Consider the following 16,850-nt stretch of genomic DNA (forward strand, 5'->3'; position numbering starts at 1 on the left):
GGGTGTTTTTTAAATGTTTTGGTTTGAAAATGATGCGAAATGCATCAAAATACGTGTCACAGTAGATTTTAAGAAATAGTGGCATTTACTAAGTAAAATTTTAATAAAAAGTATAAACATTGCATTGAGTTTGAAATTAAACCATGATATTTGTAAAATCATGGTCATTTTCAGATTGCAGCTACTTTAAACAATTTTGCATCCACACGACTCAAAGGAAACCTCAATTTTCCGACCAACATTATGCTGTTAGTACCGCATAACGTCTTACTACTAAATTCTATAAGTACACTATTATACATAGTTAAGTTCAAAAATTCTCAAAATTTTCTATCATGGGTAGTTTTGGTTCGTTGTGATAAGTTCAAATTAACAATGTGACATGAGTGATAAATAAAAGAGTCAGGAAGATATTTTTTTTTAAAGAGAAATATTTGTGTTTTTATTATTTACACAAATATTTCAATTTTACACTATTTCTGTGAGCCTAAGTGGCTCATTAGTAGAAATAAGTATCAAATTGTGGTAAAACGGGTTCGAACCGAGATACTCTGACTAAAGAGTCCGCGACACTAACCACGGGACCACAGCTTAACATATAATACTCAAGTGGCAAAAAACAAGTGTCTTACTAACGATTTAATCACGTCTTACCACAAAGTGAATCCCGAAACAAAATAAGATAAATATAAGTTTGTCTGATGCTTAAGAATGCCTGGAATTTTATATGATAGAATTATTTTAAATTTAAGTTTTACTTAATAAATTGTCTGCCTCCGTAGTTAGTTTTTTCTTATTTATTTATTCGCCTCCATAGTGCAATGGTCAGCACGCTCAGCTACCGTACTTGAGATTTTGGGTTCGATTCCCAGTCCGCGTCACTAACCATGGGACCACAACCCGACATATTAAATTTTAAGTAAATAAAATAAAGATAAGATATACAAAATATTTTCATGAAATAATTTTTAATATGTAAAAATACAAAACAAGCAACAATATAATTAAATAACCAACAATTCATAACAAAACAATCAATAACAATATGTCTTGACTATCATTTCATAGAAAAAACTCAAAACAAATCACAGATTAAATGTTTCCACGAAGATGTTTCTTCTCGATGGAGTTACATTCATTATTTGTTAAATGAATAGGAAAAAGTTTAGAAAAGACAGGCAGAAGAAGAAAATGGATACTAAGATACTTTTTGAACATCTAAGAGATTCAAAATCACAAAACAACCATATCGTATTTGTGTTTTATGACTTTTCTAAGCAATGGCAATGTCACCTTTCGATTACTCTGCAAACTGCCTTAATGTCTAAAAAGTCTCTAGAAACAAGAAATAAGAGTAACGTTAAAAAGTAAAACAATAAATTAAAGTATCACAGAAAATAAAGAAAAGAACCTAAGACATTCAATCGAACGAAGTAATAGAATGAAAAAAAGTGGTCGGAATATTTACAAAGCGGAAAATCCAATACTCTCGCAGGGCTAAGACAACACTTTCATCTCGCACTTTCTTTAAATGCATCTCAGATCAATAAAAATGAATTGGTGATTGTAAATTGCCGTTATATGAATACATAATGTAATTGGAAGAATGTACCGGAGTATATCAGATCACCAAGTGAATGTCCGTCGCGTTCAAAGCGAGAGAAAGGATTTTTTTAATTACATAAGTTCCACCAAGAAAGTGAATGTCAAAGATCGGAACTGGACGGTCGGCTGGATGCAACACCTTTCGCTTAGTGAGATCCGTGTCCTTTAGATGTGTGGATGATGGTCTTGATGACGGGAACCTTGATCGGGTATGGGTGAGGTACGTGAACGGTTATGTGCTTCTCAACTGGGTACGGAACGTGTTTGGTGATCGGGTACGGAACCTTCTTGATAACCGGGTATGGAACTACTTTCTGTACTGGAACCGATATTTCCTTGATGATGGGAACGGCATAAGGCTTGCTGACTGGCACCTGGATAGGGTAAGGCTGAGGAACCGGTACCAGGATCGGATGAGGGATCTTGATGTGCACTGGCTTGTAGATTGGTACTTGAACCTGTTTGTAAACTGGGATTGCGACGGGATTTGATACCTCGACGTGTTGGCTGATCGGTACAGCTTCCTGGTGGCTCACTCCTCCTTGAATCGGTGCGAAAGATCCTTGATCGTGGCCTGAGCCTCCCTGGTCGTATCCAGAACCGCCATATCCTCCACCGTGTCCTCCTCCGATGCTTCCTTGGTCGTATCCGGAGCCACCGTGACCCAAAGACACTTGGCTGTATCCGACGCTACCTTGATCGTAACCTCCTGACCCTCCGTGTCCGATATCAGATCCCTGGCTGTAACCGATGCTACCTTGATCATACCCGGAACCACTGTGTCCAAAACCAGAGCCGCCTTGACTATATCCTCCTCCGTATCCTCCTCCAATGCTTCCTTGATCGTATCCAGAACTTCCGTGTCCAATACTGCCGCCGCCTAGACTGTAACCGCTGCTTCCTTGATCGTATCCAGAACTTCCGTGTCCGATACCACCGCCGCCTAGACTGTAACCGCTGCTTCCTTGATCGTATCCAGAACTTCCGTGTCCGATACCACCGCCACCTAGACTGTAACCGCTGCTTCCTTGATCGTATCCAGACCCTCCGTGGCTGTATCCTTGAGACAATTCTAGTCCTCCACCGTGTCCTCCAAGACCTCCGCTTAATCCGCCTCCAAAACTACCCCCAAAACCGCCTCCATGACCTCCGTCTCCACCTCCGAACTCTTGGTGCGCGTATCCGGTGCTTCCTGCGTATCCTTGATCTTGGGCTCCGGAAGAAGCGAACGATGAATAATCTGGTTGAGAGTAGCCTCCGTGGCTGGATGAAGCTGATGCTGCTGGCCCAGAACCATAACCTTGGCTGGAGTCGTCGCCTTTAGCGTATGCTTGGTGAGAAGCAGCGTATGCGGCGTTGTACGAGTCTTCCTGGGTAGCTTCTCCTTTGACCAGCACCAGGCCGAAAAGCAAAAGTCCTAAAGTCTGGAACAATAAAAAAAAATTAATCTCTATTTTTTATAGTACATTAAATCGGCATACAAATTTGTTTAAAATTTTACATAAATTTCTTAACTTAGTTCATAAAACAAAAATAACAAAAAAATACTTAGCAAGAGAAGGTCTATCGGAAAGCCTAGATGCTTCTGTATCAGATCTGGGAATGCGATGGGACAGCTTTTAATATCAAGTACAATATTTAAGATACCAAATGTTCGTTTGTATATATGTTATATTACATTTTTAAATACATATTTCCTTTCATTAACACATCACACAAAAAGTATACTCTACAAAAAAGCATGGCGTTCTTCTTTGTTTTATGTGGAAATAATATCTATGTAGCAAGTTCATGGACCAGTTGATATTTGGTAGCAAAATTGAAACGCTATTATTTAAGTTCCTATTGTAAGAAAGTAGTATTTATACGACTATCTCAATGGAAAAAAATGTCATTAGGAAGGCTACGGAATGCGGAACTAAATGTACTAATAACAATACATTACGGGATGTAAGATTATGAATCGGATGTCATTATTTTTAAGCGTAGAAACTACTAACCCAGTAATATGAGTTATATTTAAGTAGTTTTGCGATCTATGAGTCGAATAAATACTATATATTTTCCTTTGATTAAAGAAAACATTCGTTTCATACCACTTGAGTTTTATTAAAGACTGTTAGTTTCGGAAGCTAAACTTCCATAATTCAGGTCTGAATAATAACAGTCAGTTATTATTCAGACCTAATTGATGGAAGTTTAGCTTCCGAAACTAGCAGTCTTTAATAAAACTCAAGTGGTATAAAAAAGTGTTTTCTTTAATCATTGTAACATATCTTACCACAAAGTTAATGCCAAAACAATAAATAAAATATCTTTTCCTATAATCTCGAAAAAGTTTATGGCATATCATGGCTTTTCCAGTTTTACAGTAAGTAAAGAAAATGATTTCATACATTTATTCCGCACTTACGTTTTTCATTTAATTTCTACTTGGTAAATAGTGTAGTAGTTAGCGTGCTAGGCTATCATGCTGGAGGCCCCGAGTTCGATTTCCAAAAGGGTCAAAATAAATATTATTGATTTTTCAGTCTAATATTTATATTTAATTTGACCCTGGACTGGTACCTGAAGCGAAAGGCTGATCACCTTTTCTTCACAATTTAACGGTCGAGTTAACACTGCTTCTTTACGATGCAGTGCCCTATGCACCATTGGGTGAAAATAAGGGTAAGAAGAAGAAGAATTTAGCATCATTATCAAATACCGTAGGGTATTTGAATAGATATTATTGAATGTATCGAAACACGTGTCAATAGTTTTAACGGAAAAGTTGTATTCAAAAAGTAAACAACTCAAAAGTTAATAACAACAAGAGAATGTAATCAACTAATGTAAATTAAAATCATTCGCAAAAATGTAAGCACTCTTAATTAACAACAAGGTTTTCATAACATATGTTTTATGTGAAATTATTTAATTGGCTTTTATTATTGCCAATTTAACTTTTTTTTAATGTATAAGCCGTATAATTCCCAAATAAATAAAATAAATTTTAATGTTTCACATTTTGTTTTTTTTTATGTATGTTTTATAAAATTATATAAAACATACATAAAAAAACTCAATTTGAAACATTCAACATAAAAAAAACTTTCCATAGACACACTACATGATGCATGATAATAATATAATAATAAAATAAATAATTATAAAAATAAACGAGGCGTAATTAAAAAAAAAAACTTGTAACACCCTCCAAAAATATATAATTTACTTATAAAATTGTGCCGTCTATAAAATGATATTTTTTTTCCAAAAAAACCGATGGCAAAGTAATGTAATAATTATTATTTATTATAAATTGATGTGTGAAATAACATTTTTCTGTCTTATTAATATTTTTAATATATTTTTTTATTGTGTTAAAACACGTTTTTGTCTGCTATAAGCACAATCCCTAAGATTCAAAATATTTTTAGTCGTACTATGCAAAATCGGAAATGCTTTGAAAACATATGTTTTGTTTAAAATGTATAATTTACAATGCCTCCGAAAAAGTGTAATTAACGTGATTTTTTATTATTTTATTTATTCGGGAATTGTACAGCTTACATATAAAAAAAAATGATATAATTAACAATAGTTACATTAACAATAATAAACATTACATTACATTAACAAAAAATAGTTACGTTGAAAAAAAGCCAATCAAACAATTCCACATTTATGTTATAAAACTATTAAAAAACATTCAGATATTTAAAAAAAATATAAAATAATGGATTTAGCAGGAAGGAGAATTGATATTAATTATACAGTTTAAAAAAAATATGTTTCAAAAAATTATTGGTAAAGTAATGAAATAATAAATATTCACATGAAATTGACATATCTATTTTTTTTATTGTTTTCAAACACGTTTTTTCACCGACCGTAACTTCAATTTCCAGGATTCTACATTTTTCAGTCGTTATATGTAAACTCACAGATCCTTTACAATAACATGTATTTGTATGATACAATAATTAAAGAAAACACTTCGTTTTTTACCACTTGAGTTTTATTATAGACTACATGTTTCAGAAGTTAAACTTCCATCATTCAGGTCTGTATAATACAGACCTGAATGATGGAAGTTTAACTTCTGAAACATGTAGTCTATAATAAAACTCAAGTGGTAAAAAACGAAGTGTTTTCTTTAATTATTGTAACATGTCTTACCACAAAGTTAATGCCGAAACAATAAATAAAATATTTGTATGATATTTTATAAATGGAGTAAGTATGATATTTTTGTACGTACGATTGTTTTCATGGTGTCAATGCTTGGATAACGAACTTATTATGATTTTGTCTCTCTAAATGAATTTTTACTTCAAAAATACCAGAGAACTGAACCCGCTGAGCGACTCGAGAGATTGCTTGGTAATTCAGTGGTCACCCGTTCTTTTATACCGCGATACATTTCTCGTGAGAGGTAACAGATGTAGTGGAGAAAGGATGCAACAAGTGTTAATATACGGTAACGCATATGTAATATTTAATATCATCACAAATTCTACTCGAATAATACCGCTTTTGGTCCAAACCTCAGCCCTTACAGTTTGAGCTGTCAATAAAATCTGATCCTATCACTAGTATGACGAATACACATTTTTTATTGCTTCTATTCACGCTTGAATTGATCTGTCAATTTTCTAAACTAGTAAATCATTTTTTCTCCGCTAAAACAGATGTACCACTGTTTTTTTTATTATTTGGATATTGTACAGAACAGATACATAAATACATTTATATTATTTTTTGACATCTCATCAAAGATGAAGAAGATTATGGAAGTCTGGGCATTTACAGGGCTGACGACCGTCATAGGCTGGTTTAAGTGGTCACTTTACACAAGTGTAACAATCACCGATTCTACCCATTATTGACAACCACACTACTCAACTTCTTGATAGTTATAAAATATATGAACCAATTTAGAAATCTGGTTCTTAAGAATTTATTAAAATTGTTGTAAATAAATACATTTACATTGAAGAATAACACAAAACAGGTATTTGTACTATTCCTGTTACAAAATCACACATTTGTAATTTAATATAAACACCTGCAAGAGGGACGAGTGGGAGGAAAGGGGGAAAAGGGAAAGATCAAAGCTCATGTCAAGATTAACTATGTGAAAATAGGGACACACTACGATATCAATATGACTTATTGACATTTCATGGTGTTCAATCACATCGAAGCGCCCTTGAGGTAGTATTTTAGAAAAAAATTACAGATATAACTAATTAGCCAACTAACCATCACGTTGCTTCCCCGCAGGGGTAGGCAGAGAGAATACAACGCGCTACCAATCTGTCTTTGTAAACAATCTTCGCCTCCTTAATATTCATGCATCTCCTCAGACATATCTGTCAATTATTTTGACTCCTGATCTGACGACTACTAACAATTATTTGAAATATTTGGTAGTATATGAATAATCCACAAATGACGTTTATTTTAATCGGTAAAATTACTTATAAGTTGCACAAAAAAATAGTTTTCAGGCATTTTCCAGCATATAAAATAATCCAGTTAGGATCTTACATACATCCAAATAAAAATAACACTGCTAAGTAAAAGCTTTCTTTATCCAATTAAAGATGACTCCAGTAAATACGCAACTACAGTGTCATGAGATTCATGATATATGTAAGAGTTCCAAAAAATTGAGTAGTGTGGTTTTGAATCGTGGGTAGAATGGTGAATGTTGCACGTGTGTAAAGTGATCACTTAACCAGATTATGACAGGTCATAAACCATGTAAATACCAAGCCATCCATATTCTTCTTCAACTTTGTTGAGATGTCAAAAATAATTGTTCATTTGGTTGAGTATAAAAATTTTAATTTTTATAAAACATTATATTTTTAACCTCAATTAGTGTTTTCAACTATAATTAAAAGAAAGATATACGCCATTGTTTCGTTTTAAACTACTCTATGGTTAGAACTCGTGTTAATTTTTTTATTCAATAATTTAATAAATTGATTACTTCTTCCCAGAAACATTAAGATAACTCGTTATTTAATATTGATCATTGTAATTTGAAATTGTGGTTATCGATTACGGTAAAATTTTATTAATCAAAACAGTCTTAATTTAAAATAAATTAAACCACCCGAGCCGCAACAGAGTAGATACCTCCCCAATATATTATATATCCAGTGGATAAAATCAACATGGTTCAGTAACGAAACATTTAAACTGTCAGTAGCTTGATAATGCCCTAACAAGGCGAAACAAATGTCACGATTTTTTTTTAAAATATACATCATTTTGAGTGCATCCAAATACTTGTTCACTGGATTATCTCCAATAAGGATTTTTTTTTAGAGATATATGTGATTTTATTTTTTACAAAAATACTTAAATTTCATACTGTTTCTGTGAGCCTAAGCGGCTCATTATTAGAAATAGGCATCAAATTGTGGTAGAGTGACTTCGACCCGAGAAACTCTGACTCAAGAGTCCGCGACACTAACCACGGGACCACAACCCGATACTCTCTTTTTATAATAATAACTCCTAATTGATAATCAAGATTTGTGAACAAGTATTTGGACAACCTCAAAATGTTGTCAATAAATTAACGGGTCAAAAATCTCTGAAATTAAAAAAAATGATATTTTCTAGCGTTTCTCATATATGTGGTTAAAAATCAGGATTCGGACCTCACATACTAATTAAAGAGTTTCCGCTCCTTTCATTGCACCATAGATGTCTGTAGTGAAATTCTAGTGAGTTCAAACACAACGTTTCGAATTTAAACAATGTATTTAGAGAATTCTAAGAATTTAAGTAGTGTGGTTGTCTATCATGGGTGTATGAATGTTACAAGTGTGTAAAGTGATCACTTAAACCAGCCCGGTCGTAAGCCCCGTAAATGCCCAGACTTCCATATTCTTCTTCATATATGTTTAGTTGTCAAAAAATAATATTAAAAATATACAACTTAGTAGAACCTAAAAATCAGTGTTTGATTTTAATATTCAGAATATAAATTATGGAGTTCTTAAAATTAAATGCCAACCAATAAATAAAGCTATATTATCTAACTCAAGGTACTTACTATCATATCTTGGGTAAACTGGCAAAAAACGTTAACTCGAAAATATGCAATTTTGACCCAATGATGAACATTATAAAGTTTTCAACGTTCTTTAAACAGGCAAAATACACTAGGTAGTTCGAAATGTCATATATATATATATATATATATATATATATATATATATATATATATATATATATATATATATATATATATATATATATATATATATATATATATATATAATATATGTGGTTTTAAAAGTAAATGCAACTCTAAGATAAAATTCTAATATTTTATTCGGGCTTAAAGCTTTACATAATAGTGATTATTCAAACAAGGATTTTATAGTTTACGCTTTTTGCCAGTATTATCAAATAGAAAAATAGTCAATTCTCTAGCCTAAGGCAATATGACATGTTCTAAGGCTAAGGCATTTTTACACTATACGCATTCACAATCAATAACAAATTAGTATGAAAGGAGACCATTTCTTAATAGCGTTGTATAACTTTTTCAAATAGAATTCATAGAATTAGTGTCCATCAAAACGTAATACTACCCACACAGGAACTAGAATATTAATAGACAATTTGTAGTATGTATTTAACTAAACAAATTTTAAAAAATACAAAACCTCAAAAACTGTGTACGTTCACTTTCATCGTCTTTATGAATCAGCTCTTATGATCATTAATTTAAAACCGATATTGAAACATATGTTACTATTACGAGTACTTGTTATTCAAACCGTTATATATATTAAAGTAGTCAGTGGCGTGCACAGAGAATTAATTGTGGTAGGCAGTAGAAGTAGATAGTAAGGTAAGGTAGGTACTACTTAGTAAGGTAGGGTAAGTACTGGTTTGCGTTTTTATATGTCAAGCGGGTAAGTTAGGATAGGCACTGCTTTTCTGCCCGCCCTTTTTTTATGGAATGTACGCCCCTGATAGTAGCGTAATTTAAGTTTTAAAATATGTACTATATGTACATTTCTAGGTGGGACTGCATTTAATATAATAAAATGACAATCAATAGTTTTTTACACGTATATTTTATTTGAACAATGACCAAGGTTCGTCGTTACCTTTTTTATATCGGACACTGGATTATTCACCCTTAGAATTAGATGCCAATTTTAAAGGTGTCTCGATTCAATATGGAAGAACAATTCATATTTCATTTCAAGTTGTGACACTTTTGAAAAAAAATAATAATAATAATATGTATTTATATACAATATATATATATATATATATATATATATATATATATATATATATATATGTATATATATATATATATATATATATATATATATATATATATATATATATATATATGTATATATATATATATATATATATATATATATATATATATATATATATATATATATATATATATATATATATATATATATATATAACTTCTGAGTGTATAAAACCAAGATTTGTGAACAAAGGTTAAAACACCATTGCCAAGATCTAGACTTACGTATTTATTGATATAAAAAAATGTAAACACTACGTTTATGACAGAGAATTCACTACAATTTGTCATAAACTCAGTCAGTGGAACAATCTAACGAAAAACAAATCTTGTTCCTGTTTTAACGCTTTTTGATCTCACCACTGAACTAGAATAATTCGATCAAAGATTAGCTTGTGGCTTTTTTACCTTTTAAGTGCGGCTCGGGTACAAATATCCGCGGGAAGGCTCTTCGACTTTACGTATTCATGCAAACAATACTTTTTAAGCATGAACCTTATTAAAAGTGAACTAAGAAATCGTCCTATTGACGAGAACTTGGAAACGTGCTAAAATTAACAAAATACAAACCTTACTTGACTATACTTTCAAAGGAGATGCAAGGAAATTATTCGTAATAAGTAGTGTTCTCATAGATGACTCGCTTTCAAAGGATTTTGCATCAATGAATAAAATCCTTATTATGTGTGAAATCAAGTTATTTTGAGTGTACCTGTAATTTAATGAAGATATAAGATTATTATTAAGGTGTTCTAGAATTGCAAACAGATTTGGCTTTCAAGAAAAAATAATTATTGTTAAGTAAAAATCACCAATAATCATTGTAATAAAACACAAAAAATATATAAATTAAAATAAATTATACAACCAACAAACGTAAACAATAAATAATAAGTGTAAGTCCCTCTCCAAGCACAAGAGCTTAGTCTATTTATTGGAGAAAACTGCATTCTTAATTTTATGATTGTAAAATTAGAAACGTCTGGAAAATGAATTAAAAATTATTTTTAAAAAGTTTTGTTACCATATCAAATAAATAAATTAAAAATTAAAAAAATAATTTTAAAAATGTGCATATTTGGCTCTTTGGCTAGTAAGTTTGCCGACCACTGGTTTAGTCGAAGTGTAAAGGGACCTTAAAGAACCATTGGGAACTGATGGATAAACTTTATGATTATATTTTGTTGGTTCTAAAGCCGCGACTATTAAAATCATTTAACCTTCATTTTTTGACATATCGCTCACTCCTTTCAAGAACGTCATAAATCAAAAAACTTGATTTTTCAGGAGAGCGTTTTTAAAGTTTAAAATTTAATACAATGCATTAAAAATAAATATCAAGCCACTTATTGAACTTTTTACTGTGCAACAGATATTTTTAGGTAAAACCTGAAAGTTTTTTCTCCATTTGAAAAATATTTAGTATGTTAAAAAAATCATTAAACAATACCTTTTCTTCAAAATGCAAAAACAACACTTTCTGCCCTATAGCGGGTTAATATTAAGTTAAAAATATGTTACTCTTGCTGGGATATAGTACATTTTCTGGGCATTCCGAAAACATGCACAGCTGAAAATTGACGATTTTTGATTTATGACGTTCTTGAAAAGAGTGAGCGATATTGAAAAAAATATAATTATTGAAAAACTGTACAAAACACCCGTCAGACAGTAACATACATGTCAATTGTACCGTATTTAACTGCAACATCGCAAACATTTTAATATTATGATGGTCAATGTTTTGGATCATAGTGATCCAATTGCTTAAAATAGCATTTCATAATTGAAAAAGAAGTTTTTTTTCTAAATAAAAATATGGTTGTGTAAAGAAAAAAAAGATAAAAATATATTTTCAAATATATTCCAATATGTATTCTAAAAAAATAAATGTGCTTGGAGACATGTCTCGCTGCTCTCGCAACCGGTCGCGTAGTGAATTTTATATTTGCAAGCACCCCCTTAGTGGGTTGTTTACTCACAACGCTTCTAGGATTTTATTTAGCGTAAGTTTTAACAAAATTGTTCGGTGAATATTATCAAATATGAATCTTTGCACTTTTTGCCGCCCTGAATGCTTTCTTCGCGTTGGTAATACGTAGTTAACTAATAACGGCCGGTTAACTTATTACGATAGGTTATATAACGCGTGTTTACTAGGCAAAGTGAAGGTTAATGCAAAAAAAAATAGTTTAGCATAAACTGGTGTTTTCAAGTTACATTAATTCTCACTACCAGTTTCGACTGTAATACTGAAATCCTAACAACACGCGAATAGTTCGTTCAACCGTAATTATACAAATCTGTGTGTCTAAATGCACATTCACAGGTCAGTTGGTCTAGTGGCTAGACTCAGACTACACTCTTGTCTATTCATGGTACAGTAAAACCTTGATATAATGGACAAATTGGTGAGAGAGTGTGTCCGTTATAGACGAATGTCCGTTATATAAAAAAGGTTGAAAATAAATTTTTAAAAAACTACTTTTTTGAAAATATGAACAGCGTTTATAGATATAAATAAACAATACAAAAATCTAACCAAATTATAATTACTGTGTGAAGGTCGTTAAATAGATGTCCGTTATATCGAGGTTTCACTGTAGACCATTTTTGTCGGGTTGTGGTTGACGTCGCAGACTGTTAATCAGAGTTTCTGGGTTCGAATCCACTCTACCACAATTTGATACCTATTTTAAAAAAATAAACCACCCAGGCTCATAATAGTACGAAATTGAAATGTATTATGCGTTTTAAAAGCCGTCTTAACATTTTCATGGTAATATAACATTCTCCCTATCATTCATCGTTAATTTTGTGTTATACCACTTGCCCGCCTCCGTAGTGTAATGGTCAACATGCTCGCCTACCGTTCTGGAGGTCCCGGGTTCGATTCCCAGGGGAGTTTAATAAATATAAGTGATTTTTTTCACTCTAATATTTATTCAATATTACACTGGACTGGTACCTGAAGTGGAGGGCTGATCACCTTTCCTTCATGTGTAATCGATCGAGATAACACTGCGTTTATATGAAGCAGTGCCCTATACACCATTGGAGTGTGGTAAGGGATTTATATATATATATATATATATATATATATATATATATATATATATATATATATATATATATATATATATATATATATATATATATATATATATATATATATATATATATATATATATATATATATATATATATATATATATATATATATATATATATATATATATATATATATATATATATATATATATATATATATATATATATATATACCACTTAGAAAAACTCTACTTACGAGTACCGATTTTTTAATAGCCGTTCACTAATACTATTGCATACGTTTAGTCTCTAGTTGAGGTGAGTTAGTGATTATTCTGAAACCGGTAGCCGTAAAGTAGAATTTTTGGTGGCATTACGCAAAGTCAACGATGAATGATAAGGAGAATGTGAAAATGAAATATTTGTGTCTACAAATATTTCTCCTTAAAAATGTAAGATAAATAAGATAAAATTAAGAAAGATGGATTAAATATAATGAGTGAAGAATGAATATTAAAACAAATTTATTAGGCGAATGCGGTTGGTGATTAAAGCAGAGGAAGACTAAGGAAAATTTAGCATGATCAAGAATTTTAAATAATAAAATACTTGGATGTGGAAAATGCCGGAATAATCTCCGGGTATGTATGAGGAGATGCGTGAATGTGGAAGACACGATGATGGTTTTCGAAGACATATTTGTGTGGCGTTCTATGCTCTCCGCCACCCCTGCGGGGAAACTGAGTGATGGTTAGTTAGATTGTTAATCAAAATATATAAACACTACCTCATATTACCGATGTTATACAAATAGTGTCAATAATTGTGTGATTAGTGAAGAAAAAATAGCTTTAAATTTTTTTACATATTGACAAAGATTAAGAAAAATATAGAAGTCTAGGCATTTACGGGGCTTACGACAATCGTAGGCTGGTTCAAATGATCACTTGACACACGTGTAACATTCACCAACTCTACCCATGAATGACTTTCAAATTCTTCTTCATCTATGTTGACATGCCCATAAATGCCTAGACTTCCATATTCTTCTTCATCTATGTTGAGGTGTCAAACAAATAATACGATAAATAACTCCTATAATTGGAGATAATAAGTATTTGGACATACTCAAAAATACACATTATATTGTATTCATTATCTTGTATTTATAATATTACATCTTTGCTTTTTGTCGAAACATTCTAGCTGGTTATTTCACTTTTCTCCGCTTAACAATGATTCAGCTTTAGATTCTGATCCTATGTCAGAAAGATGAACGACTAAATGAAGGTTAAAACAAAAAATGAAGACACTTTGAGAGTCACTGGGTTCATGGCGTGACAGATATCGAATGATAGTGTAAGAAGTCGTAAATGAGTAACAGTAAACCTAATACATACTCCAAAAAAGCAACCATTCAGATCAGGGCTGCCACAAATACACTTAATTAATTTTAATTAATATTTTGTGGCATACCTTTTCAAATACTTTAGAAAAGTCGGTGTAGATGAAATGTACTTGATGTTAATTTTCTAGTAAATCTTATATGTATTTTTGATATGATAAAACGGATGATTGGCTTGTGCTTTTGGCCGTCATTCTTCAGATCGGTGCGCTTGATCGGTGCGTGATCACGGTGCGCGTAAATTCGATCACGCTAAACTGTCGAAGTCGCTTTTATTATTTTTTTAAACCGGATTGCCGGACGGTAAAATTCCGTGTAGTGCACAAGCGCTGTAATACCTCATTTAACCCTTATCCGCACTAAATGGTGCCCTGTGCTCCACTGGGTAAGGATAAGAGTCTTAAGAAGACGAAATCGTAAAAAAGGTATTGTGATGATCTCATTATTTTTTAGCATATAACCTCCTATTCCATATCAATAATGCTTGGAGATCTTTTTATACCGAAAATTCTCCATTTTCCGGAATGTCGATAAAACTTAATTATCGCCTTTCCGACGATCTCCTTAAAGAGCATATTTCCGCAACATTTACTTCCCCATTAACTGTAATAAATTGATTCTAATAATATTATTTTTGACATTTATGGCGGCCAAACCCATTATTCCTCCGTCACATTCATATTTGATAAAAATAAAAACGGGAAACGATATTATATTTTGTAGTTATTAAAGAAATCTTGTCTTATTTATTCATAAATATAGTTTTGTAAACAAAAAAGATATGTTCACAGAAAAAAAAGTCCAAATCATCTATCATCATCCATATTTAGAATTCCAATTAATATTTCAACTTTTTTTAATTATTGTATTACTTAGTCCGCCTCCGTAGTGTAATGGTCAGCACGCTCGGCTACCGTTCTGGAGGTCCCGGGTTCGATTACCAAGGGGGGTAAAATAAATATAAGTGATTTATTCACTGTAATATTTATTCAATATTACACTGGACTGGTACCTGAAGCGGAAGGCTGATCACCTTTCCTTCATGTGTAAACGATCAAAATAACACTGCGTTTATATGACGCAGTGCCCTATGCACCATTGGGTGCGGATAAGGGTTTTATTATTAATATTATATTACTTAGTAAAAACCTCTTTCAACCTTATAACGGAAAGTGTGAATAAAAATTACTATGTGTAAAATTAATATGAAAGCTATCACTAAAACTAGCCTTTGATACGATGTTAACCCTCTAACTGCCCAGACATCCATATTCTTCATCATCTATGTTAAAATATCAATAACAAAAATCCTCATATTTCCTTCATTTACATAACGACCAAGATAGCACTGCTTATGTACAGGTGCTGTACCCTATGTATCATTGGGTGCGATAACGGTTACAGATAAAGAGAAAGAGAGATATTGACCAAAAGTATGTGACCAATCACGATCTTCAGGGTTTGCATCATATAGCTCCAGAATATCTAATAATAGAACTGTATATTCCAGATGGATTGGTTGATGGACGTCTTACGCTTCGATTGGCTATTTGGGCATTGTGATTTTACCAACTCGCAACCAGCGCACTTAATTTGTGTACCTTTGTTTTTGCGGGACCGATGGCGTGGATTGCTCTTCCACCAGTGGTTAAAACAATGAGAGTGAGATGATCTTTAGTAAATCCCCAATTCAATCACAGTGAAGCGCCCTTGAGGTAATATTCTACGAAAATGGCGCTATATAAATTCTTTTTTTCTTCTTCTTCTTTTCTTCTTCTTCTTGGTGTAGGCCTTGTGGCCTGTTTTTAAAGATTAGGCACTGCTTTATAAAGTATTGTTTTATTTATTGTTTTGGCATTTCTTTTGTGGTAAGACATGATATAATTGCGAATAAAAACAATTGTTTTTAAGAACATTTAGAGTGCGTCCAAATACTTGTTCACAAATTTGGATTACTTCTTCTTCATCTACGTTGAGTTGTCAAAAAAGTTGTTTTTTACCAATTGTTTTTTACTCTATTTTACTGTATTCAAATGAAAATATACAAAACATGTGTTCGATCAATAGCCACTTTTGGGATTGAAGCAAGAGCAGATACTTCCAGACCAAAATCTCGACTTCGATCCTCCGAGACTCTCCGATCCATAACCGACATCCGGAGCATGTGTAAGATGGAGGATATCGTGAGGTGGGGACGACAACGAAGGTGATACTGGAATGAACATATAAATAGAATGTCAGAAGACAGACTACCACGTATCGCCCTTCAAGGTAAACCTGAAGGACGCAGACTCCCAGGCAGACCTCCGAAAAGATGGAAGCTGGGAGTCAACATCCCATCCCAAGAGCGACATGCGGAGGCACAAACAGATCCCTAGGATCTTCAAAAAGAAGTAGTTTTTTACTCAAGTGGTAAAAGCAAATGTGTCTTCTTTAACAATTAACTTTTTGTTATTTATTATATAGTAATTA

At 32.2% G+C, this 16,850-nt stretch overlaps 1 protein-coding gene across 1 annotated transcript; it reads right to left on the minus strand.

Annotated features, from left to right (window-relative positions):
• Nucleotides 1-1,020: 1,020 nt before the first annotated feature.
• Nucleotides 1,021-5,956, minus strand: LOC148298574 (uncharacterized). The gene is made up of 2 exons (XM_088276781.1): nt 5,852-5,956; nt 1,021-3,029 (listed from the first exon to the last, which is right to left on the minus strand). Exons 1-2 carry the CDS (start codon nt 5,861-5,863, stop codon nt 1,752-1,754), a joined length of 1,290 nt encoding a protein of 429 aa, XP_088132907.1. The 5' UTR covers nt 5,864-5,956; the 3' UTR covers nt 1,021-1,751.
• Nucleotides 5,957-16,850: the final 10,894 nt, after the last annotated feature.

Source organism: Brachycentrus maculatus, unplaced genomic scaffold (genome assembly GCF_059751285.1).
Source record: "Brachycentrus maculatus isolate JH-2025_06_01 unplaced genomic scaffold, ASM5975128v1 h1tg001854l, whole genome shotgun sequence".
Classification (NCBI taxonomy): Eukaryota; Metazoa; Arthropoda; class Insecta; order Trichoptera; family Brachycentridae; genus Brachycentrus; species Brachycentrus maculatus.